General features: G+C 37.7%; 1 protein-coding gene across 6 annotated transcripts in view; it reads right to left on the bottom strand.

Annotated features, from left to right (window-relative positions):
* Nucleotides 1-636: 636 nt before the first annotated feature.
* Nucleotides 637-17,714, bottom strand: part of LOC129280745 (fibrillin-1-like) — a 136,918-nt gene continuing 119,840 nt past the window's right edge. For all 6 annotated transcript variants that reach the window (XM_064112373.1, XM_064112375.1, XM_064112374.1 and 3 more), the window contains 6 exons: nucleotides 16,356-16,478; nucleotides 15,531-15,653; nucleotides 6,165-6,287; nucleotides 5,525-5,557; nucleotides 4,446-4,539; nucleotides 637-3,394 (listed from right to left, as the gene is read on the bottom strand). In XM_064112373.1, the coding sequence (XP_063968443.1) occupies nucleotides 3,208-3,394; nucleotides 4,446-4,539; nucleotides 5,525-5,557; nucleotides 6,165-6,287; nucleotides 15,531-15,653; nucleotides 16,356-16,478 (683 nt within the window). In that variant the 3' untranslated portion in view covers nucleotides 637-3,207. The remainder of the gene's footprint in view (nucleotides 3,395-4,445; nucleotides 4,540-5,524; nucleotides 5,558-6,164; nucleotides 6,288-15,530; nucleotides 15,654-16,355; nucleotides 16,479-17,714) is intronic.

Here is a 17,714-nt window from a genome sequence, read left to right on the forward strand (position 1 = left end):
TTTTTTTCCAGGATTTTTTGTCCTGATTACGACCACTATTGCATAAAATTTAGCAAGCTTATAATAGACGCCATCCACTCTTCCCGTTCTTTATATTTTTCAATCCTCTGGCAACCCGGTCGTGTTATTAGGTTATTCTCTTTTTTCTCTTCCCTTTTCTCTATATTCTGGTTTTCCAATTAAGCTTTTGGTTCTACCTTCATTTTCTGTTTCTTTCTTCCTCTTTCTTCCATTTTCCAGCCATTCTTGTCCGTGCCATTGAGTCATATCTTTTGAATTTATATCCCTCTCTTGCTAATCATGCTAATGTATTAGTATTTCAGGAAATTTGTACTTACTCACAAGTTCTTCTTTCCCTTTCCTTCCATTTTCCCTATCTATGTTCTTCCTTTCTTTCCCTTTTCCGTTTCCTCTTTTTATTTCTTTACTTCTTTCCATTTCCCTTTCTCCCTTTGCATGCTTTTCCCGTTTTTTTAAATTTTCCCGGTGAAATCCGCCAGGGGGCAGCTTGCCCCCCCCCTGTTACGCCACTGCTACCCGGGGTGCCGTAGCCCAATCCCTTTCTGATCATTATAAAAAAGACATATCAAGTGTAGGATGTTGTTACTTCATATCAAATAAAGGCTCGACACAAAGTTTAATATACAAAGCCTTTAATAGTAGATATATTACGTTACGACATGTACCTTAATTCCTTATATTCAATATAGATATGAACAACCTTTCCACAAAATTACTAAAGCACTAGAAACTTCCCAAAATACATAACATAATGGATAAAATTGTATATTAACCTAGAATTGGTTATAGACACGTATGATCAAGAAGATTCTATGACTGGAGTTCCAACAGGCAACAAATTTATTCAAGCAGCTGTTCATTTCTAAAGAAGCACAAAAGAAAGAACGGCAATAAGGACCTTTTTGATGTCCGCCTTCGAAGCCGCCAGTTTCAATGAAGAAATCCGAGGGGTGAAATTTTACGAACATTCATTTGTATCAATTTTTTATGTTTCATATTAATAAACAAACTGAAATTGGAATGCATGACAAAACATCAATAACCAAGCACTATTACGACGAGATATTTGCCCATATTATATCAATTAACCTTTAATTAGTGAAAAAAGAATTTGACCTTTACTGTAACCAGATTTTAACACTTCCGATCGTTTGCGGCGAATGAAAATTTCCAATGTGGTCGGTGGAATATTGTTATTCATTACTGTATATGGCAGATGAGTGCCCGCACATGCCCAATCGAGCAAATTTGAGTCATATTTCAGGACATATTGCATAGTTAATTTTCGCATGCCTCCGAATTATGTACTACACATATAACCAGACCAAGATGCGGCGAAAAAGTAATTATCATCACAAAAGCATATTTCCCTTTATGTATAACCTATAGATGCGGAGTCATGCGGGAATCATTTGTCTACACAATTGCAAGAGATGTTGAGCAAAGTGCATGCCTGACATACTTTCTGCTGGCGGTTTTTAACCTTGTTCAAAGATATTTTATTTGCTGTTACTCCATCTCATCAAGCGTTCATTACTTTTACTGCAGCTATTAATGTATGTGAAAAAAGTGATCAATTGATAACGAATAAATAGTAACAATAAAAGAAGGATTACCAAACTTATAAGTTATTCCGTATAACATGTACTTGAAAATTGTTTTATTTACGATTAATAAATTCAATTGTTAAATTCCTTAGTTTCCGGCAAACATAATTCAATATATTTATTAGTTTCTTCTCCCATATAAAGGGGAGTGCCACCCTAGAAAAATATTTTATTTCATACTCGGATCCCTTTAATAGAAAACGTTTTAAGTCATCACCATGATCCATCGAACTATTAAAAAAAGAAATATACGCTGCAAAAACACCGTTGTTGATTTAACACCAGCCCGGTATCTATATCGGTCCATACCAGAGAGGTGTTGAAACAACACTATTTTATAATCAAACCGATATTGGTTTAGCACTAATGGGTGTTGCTTAAATGCCGAATTGGTGTTAGCCAAACGCCAAACAGGTCTTGTTTCAACTCCTATCTGGTGTGGAACGATATAGATACCAGGCTGGTGTTAAATTAACACCGGTGTTTTTGCAGTATACTTACATTTTAAATTCCAATGTAAAACGATGTTTAAAATTGTTAACAACACTGTTTAAGCCCGTTTCTCTAATAACTATCGTTTAACTTTGTAACAATTGTTAACAGCTTGACTGTTTAAATATGTATACTAAATATGTTTATTAAATATGTATATTAAGTGATGCGCATCAACAACGTTGCTTGAAATTCTAAACATTTCTTACGGATTGCATAACATATGATTTCACAATGTTAAAAGTTGATAATTCCCTGTGAACAGCCGTATTTTTAGGTGGGTTTCATTTTTCAATCTTTTCTTCTGGTCTCATCTTTCAACCTTTTTTCTTTCAATCATATTTTTTACCAACTTGATTTCAGTGAAAGTTCCCCCTTCGTGAGTAAACTTTTTTCCAATTGAGGAATCTATGTCGGTATAATTGGATTGGATGTCAATTCGGTACATTTTCATACAGGCAAATATTCGGTTAGATTTTGCTCATTACGAAAGATTGCTTAACCCCGCGATACCAACACTCTCTGCTCTCAATGGCATTTTCTTTTATTCTTGTTCATCGAATAACGTTCGCAATGACTGAAAAGGGGTGTTTCAATTGCAATTTACAGATAAACATTGGCAAACTGTTTCCTATTTGAACTCCCCATTGGCCAATGTATTACATATTTCGAAAAAAAAATGACATTGCCTATGTCAAAATTTTGCTTGTCAGTGTCTTTTTTTCATGTGTTTTGTATATTTTTTCATTCGGATTAAATTCGCCCATATGTCTATTGACACCATTACTCTTAATACTCATCGTATAAAATTATTGCTTAAAAATGGTTTCAAAAGTACAATACACACCCATGGGCAGCATTTGTCGAATGTAGCTGACAAATCCTGTAGTTTGCGACTAGTTACAGTTTTTTCTCAGATCTGACAACTTGACTGACGATGTTGTTGCCAGACAAGGGGCCCGTTTCATTAAAACCTGTTATACATATAAGTGCATAATTTCTATCAGCCAATCAGATTGAAGGGATTCAGTGGCTTTTGACTGTTATTATAATTTTTACGAATGGACCCCAAGTGATGACAATGATTCTAGATAGCTTCGAGCTCAGTGTACTCTGCTTCCTGATTAGCCTCCAGGGCGGATCCATTGGTGAATGTTGGATTGTACAGACCCACTTGACTACTAGTAGACTTCCTTTGGTCGAACTCAGACACGTTTTTCTGTTCACCTCTCTTCTTTAATCCACGTTCCTGCTGGCCTTGCTTGGTCAAATTCCTAACAAGTAAATAAATAATCGAAACGAATGCAAACTCGGACAGGAATAATTGGGTAATGAGTTTGCAAAAGTGTCGAAGTTCCCTTGGGAATTGACCTTAGATGGAGTACGTTTGAGGAATTCATAACATGATAAAGTTTCACCACTTGATCACCTTTTCACTACTTGTGGCCACATTCAGTATTCTGATGATATGGGACGCATACAGGTTTGTAATTACCTATTTCTTGGGACATTTTACCCATCAACCGGAAACGTCTTTCAACCCGGGACGTCCCCGGTCCATGTAACCATGCCAATTAATTCTTCATCTCATTTCAAACCGTTTCGTATTACAACAAAGGGACGATTCGTAAAATGATTCAAATCGACCAATCAAAATCAAGTTGTGCGTGGGGTAGGAACTGTCCCCGGTTTGCGGGGTACGCGCACGTTAAGTGTAAAAGTGAGCCAGGTTTGTGTAATCATGCTACCATCTTAGAGGCTGAAGTCAATGCCTTGCATTCCACTGGGGATCTGCAGGTGCTTCATCCTGCATGGCGCTTTCCTGACAACTCTGTTTACGCTTAGTTCTATATCGTCTGAGGGAAGATGTTAGGAAATTATGACATCAAATACATAAAGCCCGTCTCACACTATGCGATCCGGTGCGACACGATTTTTCAAGAAATCGCATTTTGCATTAAATATGAAAGTTCCAAAAAGTAAAAATTGTTTCTTTTAAAATTTAGCATATTGTTGGGAAAAATAATATCATATGTTCACTTTGCGGCAAGCCAAATGGTCTTAGTAAAGTCAAAATCGGCTTCAAGTCGCAGCCGATGGCGACGTCATTACGATTTGGAATATAATTTGTTTTTATTCATTCAGGGAGGCTCTAACTGGACTGAATTTCGATTTCAGTAGTCCTACACTGTCCTGAACTCTTATCCGTAATATCTATTTGTTGGAATATCCATATCAAATGTTATCACAATTAATTTGAAATTCGGATCGCAACGAATCGTATAGTGTGAGACGGGATCAAGGTGCTATGAAGGTGACACGTACCGTCGTCTGCAACAAAGAACAGCAATAATGATGCCAACGATGAGGAGGACGACAAATACGACTACAACAGATGTAACCACTGCAACCAGACGGCCTGCCAAATGAAAAATTGTATTATTTTGCGGTAAATTTTCCGGATGCAGACAGTTGCTGATGATGATCTAGAGTCCGTTGTACATGTATATAAAAAATATCAAATGCAACATTACTGTAACAAATCTTACGTAGCTTGACATTCATCCAGTCATCAAAAGCGCGCATCCGGGACCTGTCATTGATGTGTTGACTTACGTTTAAACTCAGCTCTTTCTGTAACTGCCATGGTTAGCAATTACTGATTTTTTACAAGTGGGAAAGAAGCTTTGTGAAGCTTCCGAAACATTTCCGTCTTAAAAATGTGGTAAATTTGCATTCAGGGTGACTACAATTTACTTCAAAATTTCCAGCTGTGTATATTATATTACCATGGATCCTACTTTAAACGAAATCTGAAAATCTATTGCATATGAATTATATGGATATAATATATTTTTATGATGTGTAAGTATATATAATTGAAGCGATTCATTTTAAGCAATTCTTTTAAATCGTATTTCAGCATTTTTGGTACACGACCAGGGGATCACGGTGTCAAATATCCATACCTTGACTTTGGTTGGAAAACGTGCCGGGAATTCGGCCGCATAAATACAGCCAGTCAGCTCTTTTAAAAAGTGTAAATATAAAGTGGTAATATTTAAAATCGGACTAAATCTACATTGATTACATATGGTTGTATCCAAATGCACAATGAACCAATTCTTATCAAATTTGGTCTGTACTTTTTTTTCATCTTGCGCTACCTAAATACGTATTATTTATATTACTAGTATTATTATTTTTGTTGAATACTATCAATTATTGGTGTAACAAAGGTTTAATTCCTCAAGAAGTTAGTAAAATACTTCATTGCGCCATTTCCTATACTCTATTAACCCATTGCCGACCGAAACCGGTTAGTCCCTGTATAGCCAGCCTATGGGAAGTACTTAACACATCATGTCGGGTATTTAACAAACACTGATAGACTTAATACTTACGGGAGGATTTTCTCTGCTGGGACCGTCTACTCGCTGCGGTGTAGTTTCGTAAGTGAAAGAAAAAATTGTACGAAAAAAATATTCAAACATATGCATTAAAACTTTAATGTTCTTATCAATTGCATTGATATCATTTATCTATAATCTTTTGCAATCCTCTTTTTTACGTTGTCTATTTACCCCCTTTTCCTTTTCTTTTGTTTTGTTAAAGTAAATCTTAAAGCCATAATTTCTCAATTGAAGGCGAAGGGGCGTACAGTGCCATAGGTCTGGGCCCCGTTGCGTTTAATAAATACTTAGCAATTACACTACTAAGTAAAACATATGTAGGCCTTACCAACTCATTGCAATTTTGTCCCCTCTTTCAATCACTTTCTTTTCCTCCATTTGTTGTAAGTCATATACCCCATGCAAACCATTTCAGCACCCACGGGCCCTCGATCACTGCCGTACGTGGTCTAATATGAACTTAATATTAATACTACCGTGTCGTTATTTCGTACTTTTCTCTAACTCTCTCTGTTAATTCCCCTTCCCTTGTTGCAATATAAGTTCGAAAGTCTCAGTCGGATTTACCCCCTCCCCCACCCTCATGACCACGGGAGCTGGTTAATTATCAGTCTAGACTTTTGATGATTACCTGTGCATTCGGTCCCGTTTCCGGTGAATCCCGCGTTGCAGGAGCACGTGAAAGACCCATCAGTGTTGACACAGTCTGCATTTTCATCACAACCGTGTGTGTTGGCCGTACACTCATTGATATCTGCATATATTTGTGATATGAAATAGAATTTGCGATAATTAAATGCTTGGATGAGGCAAAGGCTCCAGAAGACAAACGTTTGTGTCTGATTATGCAATGACTCGGTGATCGTTGTTGTTGTTGTTGTTGTTGAATATGATGGCGCTCTTCAATCTCTCCATATTATACGCGCCAGTCACTTTCGTAAGTAGGACGTCGTCTGCAAAGGCGGTCCATACGACGTCAAACCATTGGTGACGATTATATGACATATTAATATAGATTAGTCACCCATCCACCTATTATATTAGTAGGTCCTACAAGATTAAACATCTTCGAGGAATAACACTTCAATACAAATAGAGAAATTAAATATCGCGCGTGCTAAATGATTGTTCGTGAAAAAGGGCACATGATCGTTGAGCATGTCGAGATGGTGCAAGATGGCGCTCTTCTTGATTAAGTGAAACTTTTGAATGATGCCTTTTAGAATTACAAATCAATTTCGAAACACATTATGAATACTTGTATTTAAGTATAATTCATTTGTCTTTTTTTTTTTTTTTTACAGTCGCTTGCATTTGCACGCATCCCTTTCAAGGGACACTGGTGGCGTGCACCCGCCAACGTCATTTTGGAAAGGTACTTATCCACGTTTATCATGTTTATCACTCTCCATGCACCCAGGTGTTAAATAGGTACCTGGTAGATGTGAAAGTCAATGTGATTAGATAATTCATGTTTGCAGCTTGCCTGGCAAGGATACCCCCAAGGGAACGGAGATGGTGCTCTTTATAATAATAATAATAATATTAATTGGCATTTATATAGCGCTTTATCAATCTACGACTGTTCAAAACGCTTCACAATTATTATTACCCGGTCACTGGATTCATAGCATTTCAAGCAGCCTGTTAGGCGCACACTTGCTAAACCATTTATGTGTGGGATATTGATGGATCCTATATGACGGGATAATAATAATTGCAATGTAAAGCGTTTTTAAACAAAAGTATGAAGCGCTATATAAATGGAACTATTAATATTATTCGCCACTATGTGTTAATTGTTTGTGATTCGTATGGCGTTCCATACTTTATGGTCGACTCGGTCGCGGTAATAAACTACCTTCACCCCTAACCTGAGATCCTTTTTTATGTAATGGCGTGGTGGCACCGTCGGGATCTGAACCTAGACCATTTGACGCTGTGTTAATCCAGGCACCTAGGGAACTTTATCCAATCCGTGGGACCGCGGGCGCTCGAATGTAACTTTTTCGTGATAATGTCACGTTAGCTCTTTCTCTTAGGTGAATCGTAGTCCTACATACTTCTGAAGATGTATGGTTTTGCATCAACGCAGCGATGCGCCATTGCCGTGACCGGGCCCATTATTGGTGATGCGTCGAAGAGGCGGCGCGCTCCAGCCCCCCATTTTCCTGCTGTCGTGCAGGGGCAGCAGGAGAGTGATTGCTTCCAGCGGCGTAACAGGGGTCGGTGGCCAGGGGGGGGGGGGGGGGGGGGGGGGGGCAAGAGCCAAAAATTTCCCGGTCATATCATGGTATAAAAAGGCGTAATGAGGGGACGATTTTGAGAGGGCCAGACATTGCGGATCAGGCAGATTTTATCTTTTGAGTAGCGAGCGAAGCAAGCGAGCAAAAATTTTGACATTTTTAATATAAATATCCAATTTTGTGATAGATTTTGACATGATATCCAGAGAATATATTTCACTCTTCTCTCTTTCCATTCCTTTTATTGTGATCTGTACGCCACTGTGAACAGGATTATTTGCGGAAGTAGCGTGCAGAGTAAACGAAACAAAAAACGAGGGGCGCAGTATGGCACATGTGCTAAGAAGCTGAATGATATAAGTCCCGAGCGAGCGAAGCGAGCGAGAAAAAAATCACCTTTTTATGAGAATCTAACTTTGAGATATTTTTTAACATTATATTCAGTAAATAAAACCATATCCTACACTTTTCCTTTGCTTTTCTTTCCTCCTTTTTTTCTTGGTAGAACTTTTGGGGACCATGGCCCAACCCTTCCATACTAATATACGGCAGTGCTATGCGGTTGGGGTCTGGGGCGGAGCCCCCGGAAGTTCTTGATATCAAAGCCATTTAAACCTCGCAGATTGCCGCTATTTAATCAAATCGCGGGTATATACAGAATATAGCTTTTACACAACACATCTATTCAACCCAGTTGAACCAAATATTTTGAGGGGTCAAAACATAGCAATGTGGGAAAAAAAACATTACAATAAAACAGTCGCCAGCGAGCAAAGCGAGCTGGAAAAAAATGCCTATTGAAATTAAATTCTAATCATGTGATAGATTTCTCCATTATATTCAGCAAATAACACATTTCATTGTTTCCATTCATTTCATATTATGTTCTCTCCTATAATTTCTTTTATTTCCTCTTTGGTGTTGAACCAAGACCCCCCCCCACCCCCCCCCCCCGCGCCTGTACGCCAGTGATTGAACGTTAAGCTTAATGTAGGAAGGGTCCCTACAGGGGGCGTAATAGAGCCATTTGAAGGTCATAGATGAAGAGCCCCTACTGCTTGGGGTCTGGGGCGAAGCCCAGGTAGCTTATTTGCATAAAATTTAGCAAGCTAATAGCACAATGTTGTATGCACTCCATCTTTTTTCCCGCTCTTTATTTTCTATCCTCGTCAGCCCGGTCGTGTTAATAAGTTTTTATTTCTTGTCCCTTTTCTTTGTTTTCCAATTTAGCTTTTGACTAATTCCATTCTACCTTCATTTCCCGCTATTGTTTGCCATTTTGCCATCTTTTAATCTATTTCCCATCATGCTATTGCCCTACTTGGGTCTATTTCGGAATGATTTGTTCTTTCTCCAATGTTCTTCTTTCGTTCTTCTTCCCGCTTTCCTTCCTTTTCCATTCCAAAAAATATATATTTTTTTTGTTTTCTTTCCACTTTTCCCTTTCTCTTTCCTTTTCCTCCTTTCCTTTCCCTCTTTCCTTCCCCTTTCCCTTTCTTTCTCCCCCTTTTATTTTTCTCCCGTTTTTTTATTTTCCCGGTAAATTCTGCCAGGGGGGCAGCTTGCCCCCCCTGCCCCCCCGCCTGTTACGCCACTGATTGCTTCGTACAATGGCGTAGCTACGGGGGGGGCATGGGGGGCACGTGCCCCCCCCTGAGATTTGGTGTGCCCCCCCAGGTGCCCCCCCTGAAAAAATTGGCAGAGCAACCAAAAAAAGGGAGAAAGAAGAAAAGAAAAAAAAGAAAAAAGAAGAAAGACAGAAGAACAAAAAGGAAGAGGAAGATAAGAGGAGGAAGACGAGTGAATGAAATAATGTGAGGGGAAGACTTGCAAAAAAAAAAATCTTTCATGTTACCATATAAAATTTTTGCTTGCGCTTCGCGCCAGAATTGCCTGTTCGATGAGATTCATATCTTGCTCAATAGGCTGATATGGAGCAAGTTTTGAAGTCTATATACAAAACATATTTTAGCTCGGACATCGAGCTTTCATTGTTTTTTTTTCATTTACAAATTTAAGTGCTCTGTAAAATGTTTGTTTTTATGGTCTACATATCAGCATTTTAAGCTCACGCTGCGTGGTCACATTGTTTGATTTGCCAAGTTCATATTGTCTAGGTGTATTCCATAATGTTTCATTAAACAAATGTATTCAGAATGCCCAGATTCTAGGTCTAAATCTAAAACATGCGCGATGGCCTACATGTTCTTTATTTAAAATGTACTTAAATTATCCAGTTTCACGTCAGAATATCAATAATTGTCTGCTTACGCTTCATGATCGCATTATTAATGATACCCAATTAACTATATCCTATTTATGATTTACAAAATATGAATAGAGTGTCCCGCTTTTAGGTCTGAAATCTCAATTTTCTACCTCTGGCGCTTCGCGCTCGCATCAATTGTTTAGTTACATAACTATCCCATTTATTAATACAAAAAGTGCTTCGCGCTCGCATTTTTGAAATATATACCGTCTTCGTGGGTAACTGTAAGCAGTCCTTAACAGGTCCCTTTTCGATAATGCTAGAACAGTTAATAAAAATTTCTGCTCGCGCTTGGCGTTCGCAGTAACCATCTAGTTACATACGAATCTTGTTCAGGATCACACATAACATTGCCCAGAATATTAAATTTTCAGGACAAAATACATAAAAGTAAAAAAAAAAAATCGCTCGCGCTTCGCGCTCGCACTTTTTATAAGGCTTATTTCATGTTAATGTTGTTTTATAAGAATAAAACTAAGAAGTGACTGATTGGGGAAAATATAGGTGAAGATAATTTCGGGCACCGTCCCCTATTGGCGAAAGTCGGATCCGCCCTTGTGACACATACACACACACACCGAAAAAATGGTGCCCCCCCCCTGAAAAAGCAAGGACCCCCCAGTGCCCCCCCCAGGAAAAAAATCCTAGCTACGCCACTGCGTACAAGTAGAGGTACGAAGTGGTTGTACCATTAATGTGGTGAGCAAATCAGTTGTTGATCATTGTGATATTGAATTTGATGTTGTCGATTATGACAGTATTGACTTTTCTGAGTCTGATGCCGATGATAACATTCCTTCGGTTGGGGGATTCCCCATTCCCAGGTCGAGTGTGATTGGCAGTCGTTCTTTTGTGCTATCTTACGAAGATTATAATCTATGGTTTGATGGTTTGGTGATTGCAGATGATGCATTTGTAGGTCTAGGTCTCAGAGGTGATATCCTCGTTGGTGCACCGTTCATGGAGCACAATGATGTGATGGTTAGGCCTTCCAAAGGTTTAATAACATTCGGTGACTTTGGACTTGAGTTCATTTACCACGATTTCAATGAACACCAGCCTACAGATCTCACACAACCACAGCATACAAACGGTAGCTTTATACAATACAAACATGAGAGAGAGCCAGATAATCCAACAGTTTGTCTTGATGACAAGACTGAGAACAAGATTGAATGTGCGATTGTTGATACATCCAATGCATGCCTGGTGAGTGAAGCTTTCTCTCATTGTGATGTGACAGTGAGTGAACATGAGTGTGGTGCACCCCTCAGTGTCAGTAACCATGGTTTACCAGGATTCTGGATATGAGAGTGAAGGTAACAACTGTCATGAGAATGAAGGTGACATAAGTGATACTGATAACGTCTTGCATAAGAGTGAATGTGACACAATGAGTGATGATAACATCTCACATGAGAATGATGGTGACAAGATGAGTGATGATAACATCTTACATGAGAATGAACATCACAAGATGATTGATGATAACATCTTACATGAGAATGAAGGTGACACGATGAGAGATGATAACATCTTACATGATAATGAAGGTGACACGATGAGTGATGATAACATCTTACATGAGAATGAAGATGACATGAGTGATCACATCTCACATGAGAATGAAGATGACATGATGATTGGTGATAACATCTTACATGAGAATGAAGGTGACACAATGAGTGATGACCACATCGTACATGAGAGTAAAGATGACATGAGTGATGATCACATCTTACATGAGAATGAAGATGACATGATGATTGGTGATTACATCTTACATGAGAATGAAGATTACATGATGATTGGTGATAACATCTTACATGAGAATGAAGGTGACACAATGAGTGATGATCACATCTTACATGAGAATGAAGATGACATGATGATTGGTGATAACATCTTACATGAGAATGAAGGTGACATGATGAGTGAAAGTGACATGAGATGTCGTAACACCTTACATGAGAGTGTTGGTGATATGATAAATGTCAACATCTCACATGAAAACACGAATGTTGATGAAAGCGAGGTTGTTTCAATAATTGATCTCAATAACATTTCTAAGAAAATACATGAGTACAACAATGCCAAAATTTTACAATGGATAAGTAATGACATGCCTAACACTGAACACGATCTCTCAGGTCTACACGTATCATGAGATCTATTGCAAACCAAATTGTGTTGCAACTACACCCCATGCCTATGAACTCCCTCATACAGTTATTGATGTTTACAGCAATCATGTTGCTGTTGGTTTCTTGGCTGTGTATTGTCTGTTTGCTAGCATGTGTCGAGAGGAACATGTAAATGTTCCAGGTCCTCCGGTCTTTCTTACTGAGCATAGCTCTGGGTCTGTTAGTTCGTCATATGGCGGTCTTGAGCACTCCGATGTTGTGTCTTTCCCTGAAGGTTACTCGCAAGAGAATCGTACAACAGATCATTGCATGCCTAAGTGTTCAGCTACTACGTACTATATCAATGGTAAAACTGTAGCCGATTCGCATTGCGACAGTCGTGCCAAACACGCTCCGGTATCCGATTCGTCTTGCAGTACCGCACCGTATCGGCACTAGACAGCCTAAAGGACTGATACTTTGTCATCTGGACTTTGATAATTTGGACTTTGTTTTCCACAAGTTATAACCTTGAATTTTTAACTTTTGTTTCCAAGTTATTTTGCTTAATGTCTCGCTCAATAATCATCTTATTTTTAGATTTTTAGTTTATGTTTGATGATCATTTGTGAAATGTGACTTATTGCTGATGTTTATTAGTTACATTTCGTGTGTGTTCATGTGGGTTTGCATTACCTTGGTTGTGAGATTGGTGCGTTTGTTAATAATTGGTTGCACTTGCGAATGAAAGGTTGTGTAATTGCTGATGTCTTGTTTTAATGGATGCACTTGTTTGTTGATTGCGTCTATCTTTTGTATCTTTTATAACGATGATACCATTGTTTTTTTTTTAAATCATGTTTTTTTTACTGAGAATATAATTGATAGGGTTGCCTTTTTTTATCTGCCTTTATAACCCAATGCCTTTGTTATACACTTGCATTTATGACATGACTTTGATGATGTTATATGTTGATGGTGTTGACAGTGCCTGTTATCCTTTTCATATGCAGTATTTTACATGTTTTATAGCATAGTGCCCTCTTTGCGGAGTGTAGTGATTACTTTTGTTTAGACACAGTATAATTATATTGATTGCCTTTCTCCAGTCAGTTCCCTGAAGTTAGCAGTTATTTTCTGCCTGGTTAATTATGCTTGTTTCCTATCTTACTTTGTGTCCCCTTTTTGGAACGCGTATGTTTGTTTTGGATTTTTCCTTAATTTTTTTAAGTAAATCGATATTTGATCGTATGGAAATTGTTTATCATATGTTTTTAAGTATTGCTACAGGCTTTTTTTTTTTTTTATACATGTATGTACTAGCTTGTGTAGAGTGTGCAGATCTCTTCTTTTCGGGAAGGAGAGAAATGGTGACTTAAAGTCTATTTTGATTGTTGAGTTGCTCATACACGTATTAATCTTTTATTTGAGATTTAGGCGTATATGCATTTTGTTAAATGAATAACATTGTTAAATGAATAACATGCTTGTTGGTATTGTTTGTGCACCTTGTTCCTTGGCATATTGGTTTATGTAATATGTCTTATTGAAATTTTGAACTGAAAACTGTTAAATGTTTTAATAGAGTAAAAGTTTTAGCCAGGTATAGAAATTAGGTATGTTACCATGTATTGCCTATCAATGCATGTGCATCTTCAGTTGTTAGTTGAAAGATATTTATGTCACAAGAGGCTATTTCATTAGTAGGTGTTTTAATTTACATTTTAAAGATGAAAGTTCAGTTGGTACTTGCTGAAGGAAAAGTAAGATTTAAATGATTGTTAATTAAATGCATGTTTTGTCATTTAGTCGTAGAGCTGTATTAAGTTTTAATTCGATAGTTAGCTGTTAGAAATTCCTGGATTTGCTTGTATAAACATATGCGATCTTAAATAATCATGGGAAAGAGAAAAAGTGGTCACGCCACTATGTGTTAATTGTTTGTGATTCGTAAGGCGTTCAATACTTTATGGTCGACTCGGTCGCGGTAATAAACTACCTTCCCTCCTAACCTGAGATCGTCCGGGTTTTCCTTTTTTATGTAATGGCGATTATTAATTGGGCACCACTGTTTTTATCTATTTGAAGATTTGTTTTCTTTTTGTAATTCTTGTCGATGCTTTTCAGAATTTTTTGATTGATAGATTTTATTTATCATGATTAAAACAATACAAAATATATACATTCAAACAATAAAAACAAAATAATTGAATCAATAATAATATAATGAATAGGTATGTGAATTTGAAATTATAAAACTTATGTTGTAAGAGAAATATGGGAAAAACCAAAATGCTACAAGGAGCTTGAAAGGGGTTATCCCAGTTCCAGAATACGATTGCGGAATACATATACATAACATAATATACAAAGAAAGCACAATTTTTAATGTAACTTGCCTAAGATAAAACCTTAACTACCCCCCCCCTTACATAACCAAAGTTGCCTTTCTTCCGACTAATATTTAGCTAGAATCTGATTTTTTAATTTCCTTTTAAATGTCGATAAGAATGAAGGGATTGTTTGATCTCACTGGGAAGTGAGTGCCATACATCAGGACCCCTGTGTCTTATTGATTTAGATGTTAACATAATACGGGGATTTATTAAATGGTAATTTTCCGAGCTTCTTGTGTTATATGAATGAATTTGACAATTATGTGTAAACATTGAATCAATTTGGGAAGGCAATATCTTATTCTTCAATCTAAACATAAAAAGTGCAGTCTGAATGATATTCATATCAGCAACTTTTAATAGTCCCAGCTCTTTAAAGATTTGGTCGGTGTGGGCTAGATAGTGAGATCCTGTACACAATCTTACAGCTCTCTTTTATAATTTAAACAACATATCTGTATGTTTGGAGTTACAATTTCCCCCAGCCAATGACACCATTATGACAATGAAGACATTGCGTGTACATTTTATTTTTTCCCTCGAATTTCCGTTAAAATTTTATCATATGCTCTAATAATAAACATGTCTAATGAAGTTTGTTCCTCCCTTTATATCATTGCGTGGATAGATATCGCCCCTAACATAACAATGGTACAGCCTGCATTACGAACCCCTTTTTTTAATGGTTTGATAGTATTACTCATTCTAGTTTCCATAGAAATGAAATATTGCGTGTACATTTTAATTACACATGTTAAAAAAACAAACACAAAAAACAGAACTGTAAATGCTATTATACAACTGGATCCTTTCCAACAATAGTCCTTCTTTATCAATTTCAAAATGAAATATGTAAATAAAAAGTTCATAAGGGTGTCGGTGCATATCTAGGGGAACAATAGGCATCATATTATTGGCACTGGCCTCATTGCAACTGTTATCACCAGTACAGTCAGAACCTACCTGTGCATTTGGCTCCGTTTCCGGTGAATCCCGCATGGCAGGAGCACGTGAAAGACCCTATAGTGTTGACACAGTCTGCATTTTCATCACAATCGTGTGTGTTGGCCGTACACTCATTGATATCTGTATATATTCGTGAAACGAAATAAAATTTGTGATAAATGATTGGATTAGGCAAAGACTTCTGAAGAAAGAAATTCGTGTCTGATGATGTAATGTCGTACGTAGATTGCCCTTGTCGGTTGATTGAAACTTTCAAACGATGCCTTTTAAAAATACAAATCAAATTCAAAACACATAATGAATGCTTGTATTTAAATATAATTTATTTTTCTTTGTTTCCACAGTTGGCTTGTATTTCCATGCACCCCTTTCAAGACACAGGTGACCTTCATCCTGTAATTGAAGACCACTGCTTTACCTCTTTAATATTTTAATTTTTCTTGAGAAACTTTCCCTTAAAATTTTGGATAAAATATCGCCCCTATAACGTTACGATGATACACTCCCCATTGCTACCCTTTCTTCAGGAAGTGCAGGTTCTTTCTCATAGCTAGATAGTATTTCCCCTTGTGCTTTCCATAGAAATAGAATATTGCGTATCTTTTAATTACACATTAATTTTGTGAAAATAGATGTAAATGCTATTTTGATTTATGCAACTGAATACTATAAAGACATGCTTTATCAATTCCGAAATGAAATAAGTAGGCCTTATAATAAAAAAAAGTCCATAACATATCAGGTGCACATCTATGGGAGCACTATGCTATTGGCATAGTTGGCCTCATTGCAACTGTTATCACCATTCCAGTCAGAACCTACCTCGGCATTTGTTTCCGCTTCCGGTGAATCCTACATTGCAGGTGCACGTGTGAGACCCAACATCGTTGAGACAATCTGCATTTTCATCACAAATGTGTGTGTTGGTAGTGCACTCATCCACATCTGTATAATTGGTACAGGTGAATAACGATACAAAATAAAATTATGATTGACTACTTGTTGATATGGCATGTTTGGATTACGAAAGACTCTAGGATGAGGGTGAGGCTGTTTAACCCATCGGGAAGAGTGTGGGTCCGATATGAACATAAATAACAGCGCCTGTCTCATCTCAAATTTTGTACAAGAAAGATCTACTAATTGTTCATTATCGGGTAAGGCTCGAGGTTGCGTTCTTGAATCTCGTAGGCCTAGCTACTAGTGAGTTTTTGCAATTACGACGCGGTCGCTATCTACAACGCACCCATTCCTTTGAAAAATGCAAGTCAAATCACAATGGAGAGCTGAAAGGTTTTTGTTGAAAGTAGCTCGGTGGACCGGTCAGCGAGCAGCGAAATTTCTTGATTCTGGACGACATATTTGCAATTGTTCTCCGGGTCTAAATCTTCGGACGATCTGCTGTCCCGGTCCACTAATTTTCGTCAAAATCATCTCAGCTCACCATTGTCATGATTGTGATTTGACTTACATTTTCAAAGGAAATAGCGTGTTACAGGGAGCGGTTCTTGATTGCGAAAACTGCCTATACTGTCTCATCTTCAGGACGAGACGGATAGATAGCCCTTTTCAAGGTTTAAGCCTTAGTAAAATCTAGCATAATCGTGTAAACGTGCTTCTTATATCCATGTATGAATAACCAAGTTTGTGGAATGTCAGCAGCCACAGGAACATTTTCTCCTGTCCATTTTGCAGGGGCATCATAGAGCTGTAGAGCCTTATCCTACAAGTCAGAGAACTTTGTATTAACAGGTTAGATGCATTTCAGTATTCTATAGGTAAGAGAACTTTCTATAAACAAGTTGGAATGTTAAGTTCAATTCAGTTCACCCATTCAGTCATCGTAAATGACATTCTGTTTTTGTTCTCTGTACATGCAGGTCCCCGTGGGGAGCGCACTTACATTGACGAGTGGATATCACGCGCGACCAAAAAACCCCGTAAAAAGGATGTTTTTCAAATTTACGAGGGTACAAAACAGACTAAACTGTTTTATAAAGGATTTTTACTTTTTGCCCCAACAGTTAACACTACGTGTTTAGAGTCCAATTTGCGCGAGGTGTGGGAGGTGGGGCCGTATGTAGGTAAAAACCGATGACGGTGCCATAAATATCGCTGTACTTGTTTAGGGGGCTCAATTCAGGGAATACTTGCCAAGGGTATCGTTTTGTTTCCAATACT

The sequence above is a fragment of the Lytechinus pictus genome, chromosome 17, assembly GCF_037042905.1.
Source record: "Lytechinus pictus isolate F3 Inbred chromosome 17, Lp3.0, whole genome shotgun sequence".
Lineage (NCBI taxonomy): Eukaryota > Metazoa > Echinodermata > Echinoidea > Temnopleuroida > Toxopneustidae > Lytechinus > Lytechinus pictus.